This window comes from Microcaecilia unicolor, chromosome 7 (genome assembly GCF_901765095.1).
Source record: "Microcaecilia unicolor chromosome 7, aMicUni1.1, whole genome shotgun sequence".
NCBI classification, from domain to species: domain Eukaryota; kingdom Metazoa; phylum Chordata; class Amphibia; order Gymnophiona; family Siphonopidae; genus Microcaecilia; species Microcaecilia unicolor.
The window spans coordinates 58,072,452-58,099,176 of record NC_044037.1 but is presented as its reverse complement, the minus strand read 5'-3'; the positions used below and the strand labels follow the sequence as shown (position 1 = coordinate 58,099,176).

Sequence of the window (26,725 nt, the reverse complement as noted above, 5' to 3'; positions counted from 1 at the left end):
TGAAGTTGGAATTTGGATATCTTTGTAAACGTATTTCTCCGAGGACAAGCAGGCTGCTTGTTCTCACGACTGGGTTGACGTCCACGGCAGCCCCCACCAACCGGAACAAAACTTTGCGGGCGGTCCCACACGCAGGGCATGCCCACCGCGCATGCGCGGCCGTCTTCCTGCCCGTGCGCGACCGTTCCCGCTCAGGTTTTTCTTTTCCGCGCTGGAGAGAGCCGCGTTCGTCTCTCTCTCTGTCAGCCCCGGAAACCGGATCGCGCTTTCGCCGCGAATTTTCTTCTTCTTTTAGTTGATTCTCAGTTTCTTTTTAGTTTAAAAAAAAAAACGCTAACTTTGGTTTTTCCCTCGTCTCTTAGCGGGGGCGTCGCGGCCTTGTGGCCGCGCGGTCAATTTATTTTCGAGGTGTGATTTTTACCGCCACCATCGACGACTTTGACTTCGCCGACATGATTTTTCCGTCGATGTCCTCGAAGGTCCCGAGTGGATTTAAAAAGTGTGGTCGGGAGGGGCGTGTCAAGATGGCGACCTGAGCGTTTGTGTTGATCGCTCGTGTCGGATCTGCAGGTGATTCCTTACCTTTTTTGTTCTTCAAAATGCCTCATACAAAAAGAAAGGGGATAGTTAAAGGCCAAACGCCAGTGGCCCGAACTTCCTCCCCATCTCAGCAGTCGATAGAACGATTCACCACGCTCATTCCAACTACGAAGGCGTCCGATTCCGAGCTGAGGACTGAAGGAGGAGCCTCGGTCCTCTCGGACCTAGAAACATCTTTATCGCCGCCAAATAATCGACCTCCGTGTCCAGCGTTTCAAGAGCAGAGTGAGGAGATTCAGACCCGTACGGAAGTCGTTCAGGGTCAAATCTCTCATGGCGTCGACTCGCTCCAGAACGCTGAGGGAACTACGTTGGAAGGGCATCCTCCCACGGAGATTACTCTTCAGGCGATTTGGCAGGCATTACAAGGATTGAATCAGATTGTTTTGAAATCAGCACGGGAAACTTCTCAGCTTGTGAGTAAGATTGATTCATTAAATGATTCTTTTGAAAAAATTAAGCAGGAGTCAGTGTTGCAAAACCAACAAATTCAACAAGAAGTTAAAACTTTAAAAACAATAACTGAATCTTTGACTGTAGACAAAATTATTATACATCGGAAAATAGAACAGTTTGAAAATTTTAATAGACGACTGAATCTGAGACTGTTAAATTTCCCCTGGTTAAAAAACGTGAGTTCTACGGAAATGTTTAAAAAATACTTACAAGATGTTCTACTGTTTCCACCTTCAGCTATACCCCCTTTAAATAAAACGTATTATTTACCGATTCCTAAGCAAGCTGAACCAGGGGATAGCGATGATAAAACGGATCACCTGAAGAGATTACCTCTAGATCAATATGCTACACAAGAACCTTTGGATATCTCACAGATATTGGAAATATCATTTTCTGAAATAGAACAGCGTAGAACGCTTTTGGTATCTTTTGTTTTTGAACAGGACTTAAATTCAGTATTAAAGTTATATTTCAGAAACTCTTTAAAAATTTTCTGTGGCCAAAGAGTTTGGGTATATCCTGACGTCTGTAAAACAACTCAAGATCGAAGGAAAAAATTCCTGACTTTTCGAGAGGAAACCCGAGCTATGGGAGCAACATTTTTGCTTGCATATCCATGTAAATGTCTGATTAAACATATGGGTATAAAATATATATTTTATGACCCGGAACAACTTAAAGCTTTCTTGAAATGAAAAAGCTAATTGTTAAACCTAAAGAGTAATAAGAATGTTATTATACTGATTATTAGAGAATTGATGGGAATGTTTAGGTCAGGCCATATACAGCTTTCTTTTTTTTTCTTTCTTTTTGGATCTCCTATTGTCCTGATCACTCCCCCCTTCTTGCATAATTTTGGTTGTGGTCTAAAGAATTGTATAATTTGATATATGAAAAATTTTGTATGTGAAGTTTTCCTCAGTATTATGTATTCAAAGATATGCAATGTGTTACATAAACATGTTAATCGTGTTAAAATATATGAAAATTTAAATAAAAAATAAATAAATAAATAAATAAAAAGTGTGGTCGGTGCGGCCGGCATATCTCGCAGACCGACACTCACGCTTGGTGCCTCCAGTGCCTCGGGCCGGAGCACGATACCAAGACGTGTACCTTGTGTCTCGGTCTCCGGAAACGGACACAGGTAGCGAGGCAAGTTCTTCGGGACCGTCTTTTTGGAACTTGCGCCGGCCCCTCGACGTCGACTTCGACGGCATCGGTATCGACGGCCGGTTCTTCGGTACCGGTATCGATGTCCTCGAAATCGGCACCGATGGCATCGACCCCAGGAGCACAGGTCCCGTCGGCCCGCCGGTCCCCCGGTGAAGGCAGGGGTGAGAGGCCGCGTGGGCAATTGGCCCCGGTCACTCCCTCTACCCAGGGCCCTTGGGACCGAACCCTGTCAGACCCGATCCCTCGAGGCCGAGGGGGATCGACTTCCTCCTCGACAGTTCCACCGAGCGCCGATGACGGGCACCGCAAAAAGGCGAAGAAGCACCGTCATCGGTCGCCCACGACGCACCCGGCTCCCGGCGTCAGGGATGAGTCGACGCCGAGGAAGCGGCAGCGTCGAGAGGAGAGGTCCCCCTCTGTAGTAGAGGTACCGCCATGTCAGGGTGCCAGCACTTCGGTGCAGTCTCCTGGACCCGAACAGCTTCCGGCCCCGACGCCTCTACCGGCCCCCTCGCCTTTCCCGACAGCGGGCCTGGACGAGTGCCTCCGAGCCATCCTTCCGGGGATTCTGGAAGGGCTGATGCGCTAGACTGTGCCGGCGCCGGCGTGCTCTAGCCCGGTGCCGAGGCCTTCGACGCCGACGCTGATTGCGGCGCCGGTCTCGACCGCCACGCAGGTGGAGTCGACGTCGATGGAGGGAGCTTCATCCCCGCCGGCGCGGGAGTCCACCGCTCGACGACGCCACCGAGGCCTCGGTGCCTCGACATCGAGCCGGGCCCGGTTGAGGACTGAGCTGCACGAGCTCGTCCGACACCGAGGAAGAGGCCTCGTGGGGGGAGGAGGAGGACCCCAGATATTTCTCCTCAGAGGAGTCTGTGGGCCTTCCCTCTGACCCCACTCCTTCACCAGAGAGAAAGCTCTCGCCACCTGAGAGCCTCTCCTTTGCCTCCTTCATCAGGGATATGTCTGTTTGCATTCCCTTTCCTGTGGTCTCTGTGGATGAGCCGAGGGCTGAGATGCTCGAGGTCCTCGACTATCCATCACCACCTAGAGAGTCCTCCACGGTGCCGTTGCACAATGTCCTGAAAGAGACACTGCTTCGGAACTGGTTGAGACCGTTATCTAATCCCACCATCCCCAAGAAAGCAGAGTCCCAATACAAAATCCACTCGGACCCAGAGTTAATGCGGCCCCAATTGCCTCATGACTCGGCGGTCGTGGACTCTGCTCTCAAGAGGGCACGGAGTTCGAGGGATACCGCCTCGGCGCCCCCGGGGCGGGAGTCTCGCACTCTGGACTCGTTTGGGAGGAAGGCCTACCAATCTTCCATGCTCGTGACCCGCATCCAGTCTTACCAGCTCTACACGAGCATCCACATGCAGAATAATGTGAAGCAACTGGCGGACCTGGTTGACAAGCTCCCGCCGGAGCAGTCCAGGCCTTTTCAGGAGGTTGTCAGGCAGCTGAAGGCGTGCAGAAAGTTCTGTCCAGGGGTATATATGACACCTGTGACGTGGCATCTCGTACTGCGGCCCAAGGTATAGTGATGCGCAGGCTGTCATGGCTGCGTGCCTCTGACCTGGACAACCGCACCCAGCAGAGACTGGCCGACGTCCCTTGCCGGGGGGATAATATTTTTGGTGAGAAGGTCGAGCAGCTGGTGGACCAACTGCATCAGCGGGAAACCGCCCTCGACAAGCTCTCCCACCGGGCGCCTTCAGCATCCACCTCAGCAGGTGGACATTTTTCTCGGGCCAGGCAGGCTGTGCCCTACGCCTATAAAAAGCGTAGGTACACCCAGCCGGCCCGAAGGCCTCGTCAGGCACAGGGACAGTCCCAGCGCGCTCGTTCCCGTCAACAGCGTGCGCCTAAGCAGCCCCCTGCGCCTCCACAGCAAAAGCCGGGGACGGGCTTTTGACTGGATCCATGGGAACATAGCCGCCCTCAAAGTGTCCGTACCGGACGATCTGCCGGTCGGAGGGAGGTTAAAATTTTTTCACCAAAGGTGGCCTCTCATAACCTCCGACCAGTGGGTTCTCCAAATAGTGCGGTGCGGATACGCCCTGAATTTGGCCTCCCTTCCACCAAATTGTCCTCCGGGAGCTCAATCCTTCAGCTCCCATCACAAGCAGGTACTTGCAGAGGAACTCTCCGCCCTTCTCAGCGCAAATGCAGTCGAGCCCGTACCACCCGGGCAGGAAGGGCAGGGATTCTATTCCAGGTACTTCCTTGTGGAAAAGAAAACAGGGGGGATGCGTCCCATCCTAGACCTTAGAGGCCTGAACAAATTCCTGGTCAAAGAAAAGTTCAGTATGCTTTCCTTGGGCACCCTTCTGCCAATGATTCAGAAAAACGATTGGCTATGTTCCCTGGATTTAAAGGACACATACACTCACATCCCGATACTGCCAGCTCACAGACAGTATCTCAGATTCCGCCTGGGCACACGGCACTTTCAGTATTGTGTGCTGCCCTTTGGGCTCGCCTCTGCCCCACGGGTGTTTACGAAGTGCCTCATGGTGGTAGCGGCGTATCTACGCAAGCTGGGAGTGCACGTGTTCCCATATCTCGACGATTGGCTGGTCAAGAACACCTCGGAGGCGGGAGCTCTCCGGTCCATGCAGTGCACTATTCGCCTCCTGGAGCTGCTGGGGTTTGTGATAAATTACCCAAAGTCCCATCTCCAGCCTGCCCAATCTCTGGAATTCATAGGAGCTCTGCTGAATACTCAGACGACTCAGGCCTTCCTTCCAGAAGCGAGGGCCAACAACCTCCTGTCCCTGGCTTCCCAGACCAGAGCGTCTCAGCAGATCACAGCTCGGCAGATGTTGAGACTTCTGGGTCATATGGCCTCTACAGTTCATGTGACTCAGATGGCTCGTCTTCACATGAGATCTGCTCAATGGACCCTAGCTTCCCAGTGGTATCAAGCCACTGGGAATCTAGAAGATGTCATCCGCCTCTCCACCAGCTGCCGCAATTCACTGCACTGGTGGACCATTCGGACCAATTTGACCTTGGGACGCTCATTCCAAATTCCACAGCCCACGAAAGTGCTAACGACGGATGCGTCTCTCCTGGGCTGGGGGGCTCATGTCGATGGGCTTCACACCCAAGGACTGTGGTCCCTCCAGGAGAAGGATCTTCAGATCAACCTCCTGGAGCTCCGAGCGGTCTGGAACACACTGAAGGCTTTCAGAGATCGGCTGTCCTGTCAAATTATCCAAATTCGGACAGACAATCAGGTTGCAATGTATTACATCAACAAGCAGGGGGGCACTGGATCTCGCCCCCTGTGTCAGGAAGCCATCGGGATGTGGCGTTGGGCCTGCCAGTTCGGCATGCTCCTCCAAGCCACATACCTGGCAGGCGTAAACAACAGTCTGGCCGACAGACTGAGCAGAGTCATGCAACCGCACGAGTGGTCGCTCCATTCCAGAGTGGTATGCAAGATCTTCCGAGAGTGGGGCACCCCCTCGGTGGACCTTTTCGCCTCTCAGACCAACCACAAGCTGCCTCTGTTCTGTTCCAGACTACAGGCACATGGCAGACTGGCGTCGGATGCCTTTCTCCTCCATTGGGGGACCGGCCTCCTGTATGCTTATCCTCCCATACCTTTGGTGGGGAAGACCTTACTGAAGCTCAAGCAAGACCACGGCACCATGATTCTGATAGCGCCCTTTTGGCCCCGCCAGATCTGGTTCCCTCTTCTTCTGGAGTTGTCCTCCGAAGAACCGTGGAGATTGGAGTGTTTTCCGACTCTCATTTCGCAGAACGACGGAGCGCTTCTGCACCCCAAGCTTCAGTCTCTGGCTCTCACGGCCTGGATGTTGAGGGCGTAGACTTCGCTTCGTTGGGTCTGTCTGAGGGTGTCTCCCGTGTCTTGCTGGCCTCTAGGAAGGATTCCACTAAAAAGAGTTACTTTTTCAAGTGGAGGAGGTTTGTCGTTTGGTGTGAGAGCAAGGCCCTAGAACCTCGTTCTTGTCCTGCACAGAACCTGCTTAAATACCTTCTGCACTTATCAGAGTCTGGTCTCAAGACCAACTCAGTAAGGAATCACCTTAGTGCGATTAGTGCTTACCATCTCAGTGTAGAGGGTAAAGCCATCTCTGGAGAGCCTTTAGTCGTTCGATTCATGAGAGGCTTGCTTTTGTCAAGGCCCCCTGTCAAGCCTCCAGCAGTGTCATGGGATCTCAATGTTGTCCTCACCCAGCTGATGAAGCCTCCTTTTGAGCCACTGAATACCTGCCATCTGAAGTACTTGACCTGGAAGGTCATTTTCTTGGTGGCAGTTACTTCAACTCGTAGGGTCAGTGAGCTTCAAGCCCTGGTAGCTCATGCTCCATATACAAAATTTCATCATAACAGAGTAGTGCTCCGTACTCACCCTAAGTTCCTGCCAAAGGTGGTGTCGGAGTTCCATCTTAACCAGTCAATTGTCTTGCCAACATTCTTTCCCAGGCCGCATACCCGCCCTGTTGAACGTCAGTTGCACACATTGGACTGCAAAAGAGCATTGGCCTTCTACTTGGAGCGGACACAGCCCCACAGGCAGTCCGCCCAATTGTTTGTTTTTTTCGACCCCAATAGGAAAGGGGTCGCTGTCGGGAAACGCACCATCTCCAATTGGCTAGCAGATTGCATTTCCTTCACTTACGCCCAGGCTGGGCTGGCTCTTGAGGGTCATGTCACGGCTCATAGTGTCAGAGCCATGGCAGCGTCGGTGGCCCACTTGAAGTCAGCCACTATTGAAGAGATTTGCAAGGCTGCGACGTGGTCATCTGTCCACACATTCACATCACATTACTGCCTCCAGCAGGATACCCGACGCGACAGTCGGTTCGGGCAGTCGGTGCTGCAGAATCTGTTTGGGGTTTAAATCCAACTCCACCCTCCAGGACCCGAATTTATTCTGGTCAGGCTGCACTCTCAGTTAGTTGTTCTTCGTAGGTCAATTTCTGTTATGCCCTCGCCGTTGCGAGGTTCCATTGACCTGGGTTCTTGTTTTGAGTGAGCCTGAGAGCTAGGGATACCCCAGTCGTGAGAACAAGCAGCCTGCTTGTCCTCGGAGAAAGCGAATGATACATACCTGTAGCAGGTGTTCTCTGAGGACAGCAGGCTGATTGTTCTCACCTACCCTCCCTCCTCCCCTTTGGAGTTGCGTCTCATAATTTTTGCTTGTCATTCAACTGAGCGGGAACGGTCGCGCACGGGCGGGAAGACGGCCGCGCATGCGCGGTGGGCGTGCCCTGTGTGCAGGACCGCCCACAAAGTTTTGTTCCGGTTGGTGGGGGCTGCCGTGGACGTCAACCCAGTCGTGAGAACAATCAGCCTGCTGTCCTCGGAGAACACCTGCTACAGGTATGTATCATTCGCTTTATAAATGATATGGAAATCGGAATGACAAGTGAGGTGATTAACTTTGCAGATGACACAAAACTATTCAAAGTTGTCAGAACTCTTGTGGACTAAGAAAAATTGCAGGAAGACCTTAGGAAACTGGAAGGCTGGACATCCAAATGACAGATGAAATTTAATGTGGACAAATGCAAAGTGATGCACATTGAGAAGAATAATCAAAATCATAGTTACCTGATGCCAGGGTCCACTTTTAGGAGTCAACACTCAAGAAAAAGTTCTAGGTGTCATTGTAGACAATATACTGAAATCTTGTGCTCAGTGTGTGGCAGCAGCTAAAAAACCAAATAGGATGCTAGAAATTATTAGGAAAGGGTTGGTAAATAAGACTAAGAATATTTTATTGCCTCTGTGTTGCTCCATGGTGGAACCTCATCTTGAGTATTTTGCTCAGTTCTGTCGCTGTGTCTCAAAAAAGATATAGCAGAATTAGAAAATGTTCAAAGACCAAAATGATAAAGAGGATAGAACACCTCTTATAAGAGGAAAGGCATGGCGCTATGCCGGTGAACTTGTTTATACTTAGGTTGACCGGAGCACACCCTGAGGCAGCAATTTGCGAAACATGCCACATGTAGGTGGAGGTGTTCGTGTATGCGAATTGCAGAGAAAGGCTATGTAAAAAGGACAATTGAATTTTAAGCGTTTTGAAGCTTTTAAAGAAATATTGTGAATTTGCACATGGAAGAGATGAAATTGTACATTGAAGAGATGGAAATAAAAATTTGTTATGAATAAACTGCTAAGGTGTTTGGAATACATTTTGAGTTGGAGTGAACAAATATAAACATTTAAGGAGCGATTATCAGCTGGGTTTACGTTTGGTTAACCCTGGTATTGGTAGCATGGAATGTTGCTACTGTTGGGGTTTCTGCCAGGTACTTGTGACCTGGATTGGCCACAGTTAGAGAAGCAGGATACTGGGCTAGATGGACCATTGGTCTGACCCAGTATGGCTATTCTTATGTTCTTATGGGGTCTCACAACCTGCTCAAGCAGTGGATAGGGGAATTTACATATGAAAACGTATTTCTATTGTTACTTAGTTGATGCTCCATTTTTTTTCCTTTTCTCCTTACCTCCTTTTTCTTTTGATTGTAGACTAATGTAAGTAGTGATTATATTTTCTGTTTAGTTTTTCCTTGGTATTTTAAATATTTTCTTATTTAAACATGCTATGTTACATAATCCTCTTCTCTTTCTGAAGCAAATGGATACTTGTAAATTTTTTTGAGAATTCTAAAAAAGAAAAAAAAGTTTCTAATTCTTATCTGACGTTGGCTTAGATGACTGCATTCTAATCTAATATTTATACCTGCCTAATTTTTAAGTGATTCAAGGTGGATTACAAAAAGAAGTTAACAAAATCTGTTAAGAAATGCATCAATATCATCATTACAACATAAAATAGTGCATAGTTAAAAAAATTAAAAACTCATTTTATTATTCCAAAAATTTAGAAAAAAGATATGTTTTGAGGCCTTTACAGAGTAAGACATAAAATGGAATAGATCTCATCTGCAATGGTATGATATTCCAAACCTTGCTACCTTGGTAAGGAATGGAATTTTAAACATTGATTTATTACAAATATTTGTAGATGAACACCCTAGCCCCAGCCTTGTACATGAGCAAAAAAAGATATTTAACGTAATAAACCTGCAATTGAAGAGGTGAAGAAATCATTCCATGTAAAGTCTTGAATACCAAGGGCCCTGTTTACTAAGGTGTGCTAAGTTTTTAGCGCGCTAATGCTAGACACCCATATATTCCTATGTGTCTTTTTAGTGTTAGCGCGCACTAATTTTTAGCACATGCTAAAATGCTAGTGCGCCTATAGCGCTGCTTAGTAAACAAAGCCCCAAACATGCTAATTTAACCCATTAGTGCCCAACGTTCCCATATGGGAGCATTGGGCACTAATGGGTTAAACTGGATTCGTGCCCTCACAGGAAGCCAGTGTTAATTTCTCAACAATGGAGAATCTCTATCAAATTTACCTCTTCCAAAAATCAACCTGGCTGCTGTATTCTGCAGTAATTATAATTTACATAGGGGTCCTTTTACTAAGATGTGCTAATGAATCAGTGTGCATTAAGTGCCATGCAGCCCATAGATATATAGTGGGCTGCATAGCATTTAGCACACCCTAAATCTGTTAGCGCACCTTAATAAAAGTACTCCATAGTAATTTAGCCAAGATATAATTATACAAGGAATTACAGTAGTCAAATTGAGGAATAAGAGTAGCCTGGGTTATAGTTCTAAAGTTATTTGTACCTGTCGCAATTTATAAAATATCTTATTGACAACTATTCATTTTATCTGAAAAGTGAGCTTAGAATCCAAAATTACTGCCAGTACTCTAGATTATCAACTGGCACAATTTTCCCTTTAGATAAGATAATACTAGTTACATTTAACAGCTTGATGTCACCATACCAAACCAGTTTAGTCTTTTGCTTATTAAGTTTATGAAAATTATTATGAGTCCATTTATCCACCAACTCTTATGTTGGTGGGTAAATTTAAGTACTGGAACCAAAATTAAAATGTTATCAGCATATGAAAGAACATATACTCCTAAATTTGTTTAAAAAAAACAGCTTAAAGAGCTTAGATAAATGTTAAACAACAAAGGTGACTCCACATAAAGCCTTCCACAACGATGTAACACCTTGTCCATTTACACAGTAGGGTCTTGTTTTTAAAAAAATCAGAAAACCAGTTCAACACTCTACCAGTAGTAACAAGGTCACACAACCTCTACTGTATCGAATGTTGCAGAGATGTTGAACTGATGAAGGACCACTTGCCAATCATAACTTAAATAATATGTAATTTCTGAAGTCAGTGTAAGTAATAATAGTTCAGTACTATATAGGGGGCTGAACTCATACTGAGTCGTATGAAGACAGCTATGAATATCAAGATATCCAGAAAGTTGTCTAGCAACTACAAACGCTTAAGGGTTTTGCCAGCTCATAATGATTTGAGTATAGGAGTCAAAACAGTTTTACCTACGATGTCAGGGTAGGACCCAATTTATAATGTTTTATTAATAAAGGTAGTTAATTGGAGAAGGATTTTTTGGTGGAACCTTTTTAGTACGTAGGCGAGGCAGATATCTAGTGAACAACATGTTTGAGAAAGTTTATTTTAAAATGTCGATCAAAGATGCTGGAGCCTGTACAAACCTATCCCAGATTCTGTCTCCAGGGATAGCATTGACTATCCATTTTGTAGCGTGATCAGTATGTGAACATTTAGATGTATTTATCAGCAACAGTTGTCTGACATTGTTGATCTTAGTTTGAAAAAATTTGGCCAGATCGTCTGCTTTTAGTTGTAAAATCCCAGAAACTGAAGTCAAAGTATGTGAGGATGTCAGATCATTAAACACTTTTAAAAAAGTGTTTTAGAAAAATGGTTAGATACACTTGTTTTCTGATCATAATATGCTTTTCTTCCTTCGTTCACTGCTAATTTATATTTCTTAATTTGATTTCTCCAGTTTTTAAGAGATCTAAAGAGTACCAAGAAGAGGGAAAGCTTCTAACACATCTTTTAACTGATGAGATATTATATGTGATTTTTATGTGTTTAATTTTAATATGTTTTCTGAATTCTGTTTTGTTATAGTTTTTATTGCTTTGATGCTTTTGTGTAAATGTGGTATATCAAACGAATCAAATTAATATTGATTCATTCCAATTCTGTAACGTAAGATTAGAAGTCCTATCAATTAGATTGAGTTTCTCTATCACAGACAAAATCTTTCTATATTTGCTTTCTACTCATATAATCCTTAGAATTTTTATGTTTAATCATTTTTATTGTCAACAAATGCTGCATAGTACATCACAGGCATGAAATAAAACTTACAAATTAGATCAGCCATGTTGAATTTTCCGTTAACGAATAACTTTGCCACCCCAAACCCTGAACTGAATAATTCCCCCCTCACCCCCTATTCCCCCCCCCCCCCCTTGTGAGTCATTCAAATGTTCAAAATATAACTTCTCGCTCGTGAGGGCATAGTCAGCCACAAAGGTTCCCACAGTTTACGGAACTCCTCTCCCTCGGTGCTGTCCAATACCCGCACACTACATCTATCGAGCTTCATTTGCTGTATCATCAGAGCACGCCAGCATGGCAGAGGAGGCCTCAACTCTGACCGACAGGTTTTTAGAATTGTGAAAATCCCAAATAGTCTCGCCCACTGCACATATCTCTTGAACCCTGGTGGCGGCATCTCAGTAAATTTATAGGTATAAAATAGAATCAGAGGGTCACACACCAAAGAGCACCCCCATTGTGTGTGTAAGGAATGAAGGACATCCCCCCCAAAATTGCTGTACCAGTGGGCAGAGCCAGAACATATGTCCCAACGTGGCTGATCCACTCCCACACCTGGTACAAGTCCCATCACATGATTAAGTTATACGAGCTACTCTCTTTGGTGCCAAGTATGTCCTCATGAAGAATCGATATAACTTCTCACACTGCGGGACTGACAGGTGTAGCAGATAAATTTTCCTTATGAATTTCTTACAATTATCAGGTGTAAGTGTGCAACCCAAGTCCTCCGACCAACTTCTAGCCAACCGCATATAATCTATTTCTTGGGTAGTGTCTTTTAGCTGTTGGAGATGAAACCGCAGGGGGACAGATACCTGTGCCCCAAGCGAATAATTCTCAGTGAGTATATCTACTACATCTTCTGTGAGGTCAGACTACAAGAGGGAGGACACGTAATGTTTTAATTGTGTGTATGCAAAGTACTGTGTGCCAGGAATGCCAAACTCTGCTGTTAGTGCAGCATGTGTTTTAAGCTGCCCCTCTTCATTAACTAATTGAGATAAATAAATGACACCTCTGTTCCTCCACTGACTAAAAACACTAGCACCCAGCCCCGGAAGAAACTCTGGATTATTGCAAATAGAAAGCAGAGGTGTAACTTTGGCGTTGAAATTATGTCTCCTACACACCTACCTCCAGGTAGCTCTGAGCGAGTGCAATAAGGGATGTCGTTGGTATGCTAGGGGTGGTAGGCGGTAACCTGTGTGCAGGAGATAACTAAAGTGTGTCCCGGGGAAAATTGACGTCTCAGCCATTGTATTAGAAAACTCCGCTGTTCCCCGGAACCAATCGTTGACATGCCGCATTGCGCATGCTATCGAAAGGTTCCTTAAACGCAACAGCCCCATCCCGCCCTGTTCTTTTGGCGTGAGGATCACTGACAGAGGCAGTCTGGGACATTTGCCCCGCCAGAGAAAATTTTGCGTTAGCCTGTTTAAAACCCGTACCTCTTTCCATTTCAAAAACAGTGGAAGCTGTTGAAAAAGGTAAAGCCACCTCGGGGCCATAAGCATGTTAAAGAGTGCAATCCGCCCCCATAGAGAGAGTGGAAGAGCTTGCCACAGCGTCAATTTAAGTTTCATGCTTTCCAACATTGGGCCGATATTGAGTTTATATAGCTTCGACAGGTCCCGTGGAATTAATATTCCCAGATATTTTAGTTCTGTATCTGCCCAACGTAGCGGGAAACTCCCCTGCCAAGTATGTTGCAACCCAGCATCTAGGGCAAGTGCGCATGACTTTTGAAGGTTCAGCGAAAACCCCGAGAGAGCCCCGTATCTCCCCACAACTTCCAGAACGTGTCGCAAAGACACCTGGGGCTCCCTCAGGACCAGCAGAATGTCATCCGCATAAGCCAATGTTTTCACCTCTTCACCCGCAATGTTCACCCCCTTAATTTCTCCTGCACCATTCAGAGCCCGTATCAAGGGCTCCAAGGAAAGATCAAATAAGAGGGGCGACAGGGGACACCCCTGTCTTGTTCCCCTGCGAACCGGAAACCTATCAGATCTCCCCACATTTGCTACTATTTGTGCCCCTAGCCCTTCATATAGTGCTCTTATAGGGCGAATGAATCCCTCTGGAAACTCCATCCACTCTAGCACCCTGAACAGATATCTCCAATCCACATGGTCAAATGCCTTCGCCGCATCTAGGCTAACTAACATACTAGGTTCTTTTTGACCAGTGCATTGGGCCATGGCTAAGAGAATTCTCCGCATGTGTAAAACAGAATGGCGTTTGGGGATGAACCCCACCTGTGCTGGACTTATGAGGGCCGAGATATTCGCTGCTAATCTATTAGCCAGGATCTTTGCTAGAAGTTTGACGTCTACATTGATAAGAGAGATGGGGCGATAGGAGTCAGGGTCTTCTGCCGGCTTGCCCTGTTTAAGTAGTAGTGTGATCAGAGCTGTGTTTTCATGCTGTGGGAGCTTCCCATCATCTATCACCACCTGGTAGTAATCCATTAGAGGTGAGACAATGGACAACTGTAATGTTTTGTAAAATTCCCCAGAGAATCCATCTATCCCCGGGGCCGATCCCAACTTGAGGCTGCGATTAGCGTTTTGGAGCTCTTTTAGCTGTAGGGGCAGTTCCAAGGCATCACGGGTCCCCTCGTCTAACCGGGGCATCCCCGAAGTGGACAGAAACCTGTCCACCTCCTCCATGGAGGGCGGGCCGGCAGATGTATATAAGTCTCTAAAGTGGTTCTGTAACAGACTCAGTAACTCATTGGTTCTATTGTGCATATTCCCTCGCGCGTCCTTCAGCGCAGTGATAGTACGATTTCCAGTCGGGGGACTAACCAACTTGGCCAACAGACCACCCTGTCTATTCCCATGTTTATGTAATCTAAATTTCTGGTATGTGATGTTCTTTTGTGTTTGTTCTTGTATTAAAGAATTTATGGTAGCTTGCAACGCTTCATAATTATCTCTGTGCCTGTGTGGGGGAGGTTAAAAGTTTGCGCTTGGCACTGCTCAATTGCCCTGTCAGATTGATGATACTAGCGGCCACTTTTTTCTTTCTGGCCGCCATGTAAGAGATAACCTCTCCCCTCATTACTGCCTTTGCAGTGCACCAGTACAAGACTGGGTCCATTCTGTGTTGCTGGTTGTGGGAAGAGAACTCCTCCCATTTTTCCTGTAAAAAACTGGTAAAATCTACGTCTTTCACTAGATATCCAGGAAATCTCCAGTGTTTTGTTGTGTGGTTCCCCCTACCTATTTCTAGAGTAATCTTCATCGGGGAATGGTCTGAGATTATAATTTGTTCTATGGAGGCTTCTAGGGCACATGAGAATAAAGATGCCGATACAAAAATGTAATCTAAGCGTGCCCAAGTCCCATGTGCACGGGATCTATGTGTGAAATCTTTGCCCTCCGGGTGTAGGGCTCTCCATGTGTCTATTAGCCCCAGCGAGGTCGTGAGAGAAGACAATATATCTTGCCCCTTTCTATTATCTGCCCTCATGTTCCTCCTCCCCGTACAGTCCACCTCGTTGTCCATAATTGCATTCATATCTCCTGCAAGAATTATCTCCTTATCTCGAAACGGGAGGAGGGCCTGCATCAATTCAGGAAAAAATTCTGGTGTTTGGGGAGTGGGAGCATATACTGACAGCAAGTACAGTTCTTTTCCCTGAATATTCAGCCTGACCATCAAATAGCGCCCCTCATCATCTTTTAACAAAGTTTCTGATGAGTACACTAAATGTTTACGATATAAGATTGCAACCCCACCTCTTCTCCGACCTGAGGATACATAATCTACCTGTCCCACCCACATTCTCTTAAGCTTTTCATGCTCTTCAGCAGGCAATCTGGTCTCTTGAAGACAAGGTAATGTCTGCATTAAGTCGCTTTAAATGCGTTAGGACCTTCTTCCGTTTTATTGGGGAGGAGATCCCCCCCCACTTTCCAAGTTATAAGTTTATAAGGGGCAGACCCTTATGAATATATGATCGTTCCACAACACCCTGTAATCAGGTTCTATGGATATGGGAGCCCAGCCCCTCCCCCACACCCATTTGCCATCTTTATCTCCGCTCACAATAGACAAGACCCTTAGCTTACCCTGCCCTCTAAAAGTGTTATTATATGGCTCACAAGGTTTCCCTATAACCATCCTATACCCAACCCCCACAACCATTCCCTCCCAACCCCCCTGCCCCAAACATCCCATAGAACTTGGCGATGATTTTGCGTTCATCGCAAGGATTCACCCTAATGCAAAGGGTCCCCTCTCCCTTTAAGGTAACTACACATCCGTACATTACTCATACATATGCCTCTAAAACAAACAGCATAGAAATGTGTAAAACCAGTAAGTTCCCCTCACGTTCACTGTCCCTAGTCAGTCCGGCATAATCGCTCTGTGCGTTACCACCTCGTTGTCCTCTTCGCAGCTGGATACACTCAGGTGTCACTGATGGGGTCAGTCTGTTGTTTGTTGATATATTCCATCGCTGCCTTTTCTGAGTCGAAGTTAGTCCACTTGCCACCAAAGTGAATCTTTAAGGTTGCAGGGTAGGCCAATGTGAATCGGATCTTTTTCTCCACCAGCTTCGAACACACCGGGTGGAAGCGTCGTCTTTTTTCCTGAACGCCCGCTGGATAATCAGGAAAGATCAAGATCGGTGCGCCATTGTATCTTAAGGAGTCTCTCTTGGATCTATATCCTTGCATAATTTCTTCCTTGTGTATGTAATTATGAATTTTCACGATTACAACTCGTGGTTTCGAGTTCTCTTTTGAAGTCTGCCCAGGCGGTGCGCCCGTTCAATACAGAAGGCCCCGCGGCTATCCGAGAGCACGAACTCCTGTTGCAGCCATGTTTCAAGGAGGGCCCCCAGGTTCCTTTCTGGAGCCGATTCAGGAATCCTGACTATTCTTATATTTGAACGGCGTGCTCTGCTCTCTAGGTCTTCAAGCTTTTCGCCTTGCGCTCTTACTTTCTCTTCCAGTTCTTTGAGCGCCAGCGTGCTTTTATTCCATGAGTCCTCAGCCTCCGACATGCGTTTCTCAAGTTCTGTTGTCCGCGTCTCCGATATACGCGCCTCCATCTGTCCCAACTGGCCCGCAAGGGACTCAAATCTTGGTTCCAGGGCCGCCTCGACTGCTTTAGTTATTTGCGCAAGCTGCTTTTCGGAAAACTCTGGTTGCGCCTCGCTCGCCGGATCCGCCATCTTGGATTCGACCGTGGCCGGTGGTGATTTGCCTTTATCGCCTTTTACACTTCTTTTTGTGGCTCCGGGAGGCATCGGCACCAAGTAAGCTTCCATACACTTTTCCGGATCACGTTCACCCTCTCAGGTTGGCACAGGAGGGGAATTGAGAACAGTCTGGGCTGCAATTACGGAGAGGGGACCCCGGAGCACAGCCTAAACACTGCTGTTGCTCTCAGTGCATCACGTGATCCCTCCATCCTTAGAATTTTTAAGTAATTATTTCTTTTATCTTGCTAAACTAAGATAAAATTTGAGCAGAAAGTGATCTGACCAAATTATCAGTTGCCAATTTATATGGTGTATAAAGTTACAATTAGATTGCCTAGAAAAATAAAGTAGAAAATTGAGTTGACCTTTCTCATGTTTGAGTACATTATCTTCCAGGGTTATGTTCAATGAATTAAAAATTTGAAAAAGCTGACAAGTAGTAGGTTCTGAAGTCACATCCAAATGTAAATTTAAGTTGCCTAAAATGACCAACTTAGTAAAAAAAAAAAAAATTGACTAATATGAAATAATTTCAAATAACTTTGGGCCCTGTTTACTAAGTTGCACTGTAGATGCACTAACGCTAGAGACACCAATAGGAATATATGGGTGTGTCTAGCATTAACGCATGCTAATTTTTTGTGTGCACTAAAAAGTTATCACGCCTACAGCACGACTTAATGAACAGGGCTCTTTGATTGTATTGATCCCCAGTTACTAGGTGGTCTGTAAATTAATAGAAATTCTAATGAACCAGAGAAAGTCGAATCAACAAGTTGACAAACCATAAATTCAAGGCCAGGAGATATAACACTGTGTCTATCAGTTGAAAATAATTTTTTTTTTAAATAAACCAAGGCTAAGCTTCCCTCCCTCTCCTTGTGTCACACCTGGGGCAATTAATAATTTTGTAACCCAGAGGGCAACAATCTAAAATCAATTGACTTTTAAATCTGGAACCCAGGTTTCAACAATAAATGCAAGCCTTAACTGAGAATCTCCAACTAAGTCTCTTAACACTAAAGTTTTGTTACATACCAATCTAGCATTAAAATAGAAACACTAGAACTACACAATCATTTACATACTCAGATAAACCACATAAATGAATCTGAACTAAATTACCGAGAAACCCTTTTGATTTTGTTTTCAGATTTTGTTTGGGATTGGGTCTATTATCTAATCAAATTCAGGGCCCTGTTTACTAAGCCGCTCTGTAGGCGCGCTAGCGCTTTTAGCATGCACTAATGCTAGAAACACCCGTATATTCCTATGGGTGTCTCTAGTATTAGCACACGCTAAAAACGCTAGCACACCTTAGTAGAAAGGACCCTCAGTGTTTTAGTGAAAGTATTGAAACATTTCCTTTCATTTGTTTCTTTATGACTTTCCAATCATCGCTTAGTTTTAAATCCATCTAAAACGGTCGCTATATGGTTCTGTAACTGCCTTCCACCTCCAATATTAACTCCCTGTCTTTGTGGTATACCAGTTCAATTTGTTACCTCCTTTAAGTATTTAGGAGTAGTTCTGGATTCTCATCTTTCTTTTGATATTCATATCTTATTGTTAGTTAAATGTCTTTTTTGTTCTTCGTCAACGAAGATCAGTATGCAGTTTATTAACTGTTTCACCCCAGTGTACCATTCTGTGTGCTCTTGTACTTTCAAGATTGGATTATTGTAATGTAGTGTTTGTAGGCCACCACCAAATGCTTTCAAACTGTTCAAAACACCACAGTCTGGATACTTTGCCATGCTCATAAATTTAATCATCTATCACCATTACTCATTCATCATCATGGTTGTCTGTTCAACTTATTTATCAATTTAACATTTTTACTCAAATAAGTCACTATGGGCCTTGTTTATTAAGATGTGCAAGTGTTTTTAGCGCATTCTAAATTTAGCATGCACTAAACACTAGAGACACACATATATTCCTGTGGATGTCTTTAGCATTTAGCATATTCTGCTCTCCATTCCTAGCTCTGCCCCCACTCATTTGAAAACACATGTCACTTTGATGTCTATTTTCTTGGTCCTTGTCTTTGGAATTCTGTTCCTTGTGAAATATGAGATGAATCAGTATTCATTAAGTTTAAAACCCAACTTAAGTTCTACCTGTTTACATAAGCTTTTGTCTCATAGTTTTTTTTTTTCCTATGGGTTGGACTCGGGAGTCTGCCTGTGGTGGTCATAGATGTTAGAATAGATCATGATTTGTCTTTTCTCTTGGATTGGGTATTTTCTTGCTCCTTACCAAGCTTTGATGATAATTTCTGCCTGTTTTTATAATTTTATAAGTTTAAAATTGTATTTATTGCTTATTTAGTTCATTGCTATGTTATACACAGTATTGAGAGTGGTATATTAAGCATCAGATAAACCATAAACCTAATTTTTGTTTGGTTAACTTTCTAAATAATAAAATATTTGATATTATAAATTTAGAATAAACCTGCAAAAGATTGTGGAAAAGGTATCCACTGCTGTGTCTGTTTAGTGCTAGAACTGCAGGAGGGGGCTGCCTTGATTCCTGACAGGCCTCTTTAGAGCCAGGTCTGTGTGGAGGAGATATCCCTGCTTCCACCACGTGTCTTCAGCTCTGGGTTAGGATGAATAGATCCCAAAGCTTCTAATTTGGATTTTCAAATATAAGAAAGGATAGAAGACATGCCTTGGTATATGTTTTCTGTTCATCTACTCAGCCGGTGATATCACAATGAGCATGGAAGCCATTTTCACAGTGGCGCCTGTAACTGCTGATATGAAATCTTATTTTTATTTTTGTAAAGTAAGTGCTATATATAATATTTGGCAAAAGTACTGTATTTACCCTTTCAAGAAAGGCATCATCAACCATGTTGACAAGGTAAAGAGAAGCACCTCAACTATCTGCACAAATAGGTTGAACAAATAGTACATAGATACTCTGAATTGTATCATTGGTTCACCTAATCTAATAGGTAAGGGTCCATTTTTTGATGAATGTCTGTCTTATGATTTTTCATGAAAAGACCCAGATGGAATATTTCAAATCACTGAGGATGATGGAGTAGAGGGTGGGTGGTACTCTTTGAGTGGTAGTGGGCATGTCAGACCCTATTGATGATTTCAGGTGATGGAGAAGGAGGGAGGTAAAAGGCAAGGTTTACAAAGGTGTGGTGAATACTAAGAGTGTCAAGAATACTATTTCTATATTTCTTGGAAGTTGGCAACCTTGTCAAACTCCTGAAGACCCTACCCATTGTTTTCTCCTCCTCGTTTCCCCTGAGATGTAGGCTGGTATATGCATAAGAGTGGTGCACTCCTTCCTCCCCTCTTTTCCATTCACTCAACTGCCCTTCTCGCTTTCCTTCTGTTTCATTCATTCCTCTCCTTTTCCTTTAGTCTCACAACCCTGCATCCCTTCACTCCTCTCCTCCTTTCTTTACTCTCATTTATTTCCTCCTCTATCTCATGCTTTTTCTTGATCTGCTTACAAAGCCTGGCTTCCTCACCAACACTTGTCATTATTTCTGTGAGTCTGGTCAGCTCTTCTTCTGCTAGTGGGCTTGAGAATCCTTGTCTGCCTTCTGCTATCGCTGATCTGTTTGGGGAGAAAAAATACCTTCATTCACAGTCTGGACCCACTCACATTAAGAAAAAGTATGATAGGTTGGAAAACTAGATCATCTTCTGTGATTTTGTTATTGTCTTTGTTGTATTTTTCATGTTAGCTTAATGATATTTTGGAGATATGTATGTGTGTGTGTGTGTGTGTGTGTGTATATATATATTTTTTTTTTGTTTGCTTGTTTGTTACATTTGTACCCCGTGCTTTCCCACTCATGGCAGTCTCAATGCGGTTTACATAAACCCAGGACCAGAGTCCACCACCCTAACCACTAGGTCACTCCTCCACTCCATATATCTATATATATATTGTGTTTGTGCTTCTATTATGGCAGCATCCAAGGACTAGGGAAATCTAAAATGTCCTGTGTAAAGTGTGTACAAAACAACTTTTATAGTTAATTCCCATGTTTATAGTCTTTACTCAGATAGTTGGTCTTTCCTTTTCTTATATCAAAACAAGGAATTTCAATACATTTTCTAAAAGCACAGATTTTTCTCTCATTTGGACATGATCCACTTATTTTCATCAGTTGCCCTCCACCAGTTCTTTAAAATTGTAAAGGAAACCCAATTGGTAAACATCAAAATTCTATTTTTGGAGTGACAACCTGAAATGAATTTATTTCCTTGGGAGGCCAGTTAAGTTGTCCTCATAGTCATCCATTAGCTTTTGCCTGAGTACCTAGAAAGTAGACATTTTGTCAGCATGAGGTGCACCTAGATGGTACTTGTATGAATGTTTTTACACCCAAGTCATTGTTAAGAATCATTATGCCTTGAGGCTTGTGTATTTAACTGTTTGATAGGCTTGTAAAATTTTATGTACTGAATATATGTGTGTATATTTTTTTTAATTAGTCAAGATTCTGAAAATAACATTGAAGAAGTTGGTGCTCTAAGAAAAAATCCTGCATTTGTCACCTACGGTGACAGTACAGATGCTCAAGATTCTGCAGAAGAACCTCCCTGTCAGGAAATCCATTCTTTAGACACCAGCGGCTCTGAAATTTCTTCACATCCCAATAATAACACAGATCCAGACACTACAGTTGAAACTGGTGTTCCAGATGTGAAACTGGAGATGCAAACCCAGTCTGATGTCACTTCTTCTAGCACACCACCTTTGGATACCTCAGAAGGCGATAATGTCAAACTTAGCACAGAAGAAACCTTGGCACAGAAATCAGCAAAGAGAAAGATTACTTATTCTAGTATTGTTAAAGAAGGTCGAAAATTTAATATTGATTTAGTTTCAAAGGTAGGCAATTTTACATGTGATGTTTTTATTTTCAGTTACAACTGTTTACTGTGGTGCCTCAGAACTTGGATGTTTAAATAATAGGGATGTGTATTTGTTTGAACAACATAGGAAATGTCATTAGCAAGTGAAAATGTGCAGAAGAAACACAAAATTTAGTGTATTTTGTTTGCCATCAATAGCGTACACTTTTTCAGAAAGAGTGGGACCTCTTTTCTGATAGAACACACTCATAACGACATTGCTTCTGTGAAGACATAAGGGGAAATAGTGAACAAATCAAACGTTCTGAAGACATAATGGGAAATAGCACAAATTTCTGACTGCACACTCCTATTAAATAATGCAGTTAGCTGGTTGATATCTATCAGAGAATGAAAGCTTATTAAAAAGAAGCAGGCCTCGCATTGTGGGGTCCTTTTTACAAAGATGTGCTGGGGTTTTAGCGCCTCTAAAAATAAGTGTGTGCTGAACACCAGAGACACCCATATATTCCTATGGGTGTCTCTAGCATTTAGCATGCGCCTTTGTAAAAGACCACCTATATAGTAGAGATGTATATGTTAAAGGAGTATTCTGTGGATTAGTGTTGTAAACATTTGACATGTGGAACTGGTGGTCTGGCATGAGGTGTAAGTGGACGTTTATTTTTTCCAAAGGACAAGGAAGTAGAAGTGGGCCAATAAAAATGAAGCAGGGAACCTTGGAGTAAGAATTAATAATACATAAAGTTTATTATAATAAAGACCTTAGGTCTACATAAAATCCCCAAAAGATGGTGAAAATCCAGAAGGTAGACTCAGATTCCGACCTGGTTCCATGTTTGTGCGTTAAGCGTATAGATTAGGAGTCTACAATGATCTAGAACCACAAGTAAAAACTTTCATTATATAGCTTCTCACTATTCAAGAAGCTGTGGGATAGTTGTGTCCATCAACCAGCAGATGGAGCTAGAGAACTGAAAACTGATCTGAGATATATCTCTCTTGGCATCCAGTCCGTCCCCTCAGTATTTTCTATCTCCAGCAAATGGATGGACACTGTTTTCAGCCTCTGATATTGAGTGCTTTTCTCCTTGCCCCATTGGTCAGCTGGTCTTCAGCTGAGCTTTGTGGGTGACTTGAGTCGGTAGAGTGATATCTGGAGGTCTTTAGATCCCTTGTCTCTGGTTTACCGAGAATTTACTTCAATTCCTTCACCTTTCCCCTGTTTCCTGTGGAGCTCTCCTTTTCCAGCACAACAATCTTAAATAAAATAAATAAATAAGAAAGGAGAGGTTTACTGAAGAGTGTGACAGAGTATCAGTTGTGATTCTTTCTCATCGGGGGTAAGACTTGTTGAGAGTGTGAGCTTTGGGAGGGAGCAGCCGGCAGTGGTAAGTCCAACTAAAGTTTGACTCAAAACTTTTTGGAAGGCTGCAAGTTCTACTTGGTGCAGGGGAGCACTACTTGGGACTGGGTTGTACTGCGTTTGTGCCAGTTAAGGTGAATGGTGACTCCTGTGGAGGCTGTGGGACCCCCTGGCCGGCATCAGGGCATTGCAGTGTGTGCAAGCTGGGAATGCCACACGATGTGGGGGAAACAGTTGGTGGTAGCACATCTTCGGATTTGGCACAGCATCTGAATATGCTGGAGTCTTCAGGCTCTTCATCGGGGACAGTGCGCAGTTTGATGCAAGAAGCATGGGAAGGGGTGCGGTTTTGTTGGGGCCAACTAGCAGTGAGGAACATCCTCTGATAACGCGGGGAGCACAGCCACCGTTTTACACTCTTAGGGCCCGACAGAGCATTCAGCTGCATCAGGATCTTTGTTTTCTCCAGAGTGAAACAGGAACAGTCAGAGTTGCTGCAAGGTGCTTCAGTTTCTCGCCCTGCTGCCCCTCTGGCTCCTAAGAGATCTCGTTTAGACTCATCTGGCCACTCCTGGAGGTCTATCTCTGCTTCTCCCTCCATTATCTGTTGTGGCCTCAGTCTATTCGGAGAAGCCATCTCTGATGGAGGCGTTAGAGGAGAGAAATGCTTCTAGTTTGTTTCATAAAGAGGAGCTCAGTACTCATTTCTGAGGCATTGGCGGTGCTTTCCATTGAGCCTTCTGCTTTGGCATCAGGAGTTCTGTCTTCACTGATCATGAAGCCATCTCATGGTGGTGGAGGTGGCCTCCCTCATGAGTTGGGCGGAGAAAAATCTTCTCTGCTTTCTACAGCTCACATTGCTGGGTCCTTGAACCCAGGAGAATGGGAACTATCCAGCCAGAGTTTTCAGCCGATTGTGGACTGATGAGGTTTTCTGCTTCTGGACTTGACGGTGACAGAAAGGAATGCCAAAGTACCCAAGTTCTTCAGCCGTTGGAAAGAACTGGACTCGATGGGGATCTATGCCCTACTGCTGCCCTGAGTGGAAACACATCTACTGTATGTCTTCCCTTCTTGGCCCATGGTAGGCCGAGTGTTTAAAAGGGGATCGCATTGTACTGGGGTTGAATAATTCTCATAGCCCCAGGTTGGTTACGGAGGCTGTGATATACATATATGATTCAACTTCTGGATCTGGATCCTCTCCATCTTCTGCAGATACATGGCTTACTGAGACAAGGTCTGGTTCTCATGGAGGATCTATGCCCCTTTGGTCTTGTGGCTTGGCCATTGAAAGGGCTCGGTCGAGACGAAATGGTTATTCCGATTTGGTTATTGCTACCTTGCTTCAGGCTCAGAAACCCTCTATATTCATGGCGTATGCGAGGGTATGGAGCATGTTTGAGGGCCGGTGTTTTGAGCATTAGCTTGCTTTCTTCTTTGCTCAGATTGCGCACATCCTAATGTTTCTCCAGGCAGATCTTCAGACAGGATGGGCATTGGGTTCTCTAAAAGTTCAGGTTGTGGCTTTAGCCTGTTTCAGGGGCCAACTAGAGAAGATGTCTCTTGTGGCTTACCTGGATACCATTTGGTTCTTGTGGGGAGTGGGCTGCTTGTGGCTTCTCTTTTGTATGCCGTGTTCAGAGTGGAACCTTAAGATCTTTTGGCTCTTCAGAAGCCTCCTTTTGAACCACTCGGAAGGCCTCCTTGAAAGATCTTATGCTAAGGACAGCTTTCTTGGTGGCTCTTACATCAGCACATAGGGTTTCAGGTTCTCGTCAGGATCCCTTTCTTCGCTTTTCAGAGGCGGGGATGTCCCTGCGCACGGTTCCTTCCTTTCTTCCAAAAGTGGTATCAGCATTTCATCTCAACCAATCTGTGGAGCTTCCATCCTTTCACAGAGAGAACAAGGAGGCTCAGTATTGTTCAGAGAGTTCTCATTAGATATCTGGAAAGTCACAAATGAGTTTCACAAATCGGACAGACTTTTTGCTTTTTGGTTACCAGAGGCTTGGCCTCATGGCTTCAAAGCCCAAAATTGCTATATGGCTGAAGAAGACTATCATGTCAGCTGATTTGCTTGCAAGGAAGCATGCTCTTCAGACCTTATGGGCTCATTCTACGAGGTGTCCAGCGACATCCTGAGTGGAGACTACCTTACTGTCTTCGGCGTATATTTGAAAGGCAGTGACATGGTCGACACTGCATACTTTACCAAGTACTAGAGGGTGGACATTTCAGTACCCTCAGAAGCCAGTTTGGGGCATCGGTCCTCAGGATGGCGGAGCCAGGATTCCACCCATTCTAGGGATTGATTTTGAAAATCCCACAGGTTCTGGAGTAGTGGGAAGCTACGTAATAGAAGAAGAAATGAGGTATTACCTGATAATTTTCTTTGTTAGTCCTTCCCATTATTCCAGAGACCCACCTGAGGTTTCTGAGATCTTGAGTTGGTGTGAAGTAATGGGTCAAATAACTACTGTCACCTTGCATGGTGCTTCCTGCATATCTCTTGTTCTCTGCAAGTTGTCCAGAGATGAGAGAGGAACACACATTTGCTCATCTGTCTAGTGTTAGGTTAGCAGGTTGTTTAAGGTTGTGTTATTCTGAGTTTCTCCTTACTGCTTGTCTATATAAATACTGAGGAACTGGACTGGATGCTAAGAGAGAGAAGTCTCAGCTCAGTTTTCAATTTTCCATCTCCACCTGTTGGTTGATGGACACAACTATCCCACAGGTTCTGGACTAGTGAGAAGGACTAATGGAAAGAAAATGATCAGATAATATCTAATTTCTTCTTAATCACAATACAGAGACTTTTACACACACACGCACACACACATATACTGTATTTTTTGGACTATAAGACACACTTTTTCCCCTCCCCAAATTTGGGAGGAAAATGGAGGGGGTGTCTTATAGTCCAAATGTAGTTTTAAAAGCACCATAATTCCGTTTTGCAAGGTCGCTCCCTCGCTTTGTTTTGCAAGGTCCCTCCCTCCCTCGCTTCATTTTGCAAGACCCCCCCTCGCTCCCTCCAAATTTTAAAAGAAGTTTTACCTGGTCGTGGTTGTGGCAGCAGCAGCAAAAAGATGCATGCTGGGCGCGTCAGTCTTCCGTTCTGACGTCTCTCTCAGCTCTGGTCCCGTCCTCACGGGGCGGGACCAGAGCAGAGAGAGACATCAGGACGGAAGACTGACGCGCCCAGCGTGCATGCTTTTTGCTGCCCCGACCACGACCAGGTAAAACTTTTAAAATTTGGAGGGAGCGAGGGGGGGGGGGGGACTTGCAAAACGGAGCGAGGGAGGGGGGACCTTGCAAAACCGAGGGAGGGGGGCCTTGGAAAACGGAGGGAGGGAGGGGGTCCCTGGAAAACAGATCGGGAGCCCTGCATTCGGACAAGATGCACCGGACCATAAAACGCACCTAGGTTTTAGAGGAGGGAAAAAGTGCGTCTTATAGTCCGAAAAATTTTTTTTTTCCTATTTCCTTCCTCTAAAACCTAGGTGCGTCTTATGGTCCGGTGCATCTTATAGTCCGAAAAATACGGTATTTATGTAATGAATAAACCATGAAATAGAACATATGTTCAAATACCGTATCTAAAATTGTAAATTAAAAATACTTAAGGTCATATGCTCAAAAACAAAATCTAAAACTGTAGCTTAAGGATACTAGACAACTGAGTGATTCCAGAATATTGTGTTTAAATGTAAACAGCAAAGGATAGATTCATGCTGAAAGCATATGGATGTACAGCAA

The 26,725-nt window shown here is 44.6% G+C and overlaps 1 protein-coding gene across 2 annotated transcripts in view; it reads left to right on the top strand.

Moving 5' to 3' along the window:
- Window positions 1-26,725, top strand: part of CHM (CHM Rab escort protein) — a 243,774-nt gene that overhangs the window by 58,535 nt on the left and 158,514 nt on the right. For both annotated transcript variants that reach the window (XM_030209030.1, XM_030209031.1), the window contains exon 5: window positions 21,214-21,613. In XM_030209030.1, the coding sequence (XP_030064890.1) occupies window positions 21,214-21,613 (400 nt within the window). The remainder of the gene's footprint in view (window positions 1-21,213; window positions 21,614-26,725) is intronic.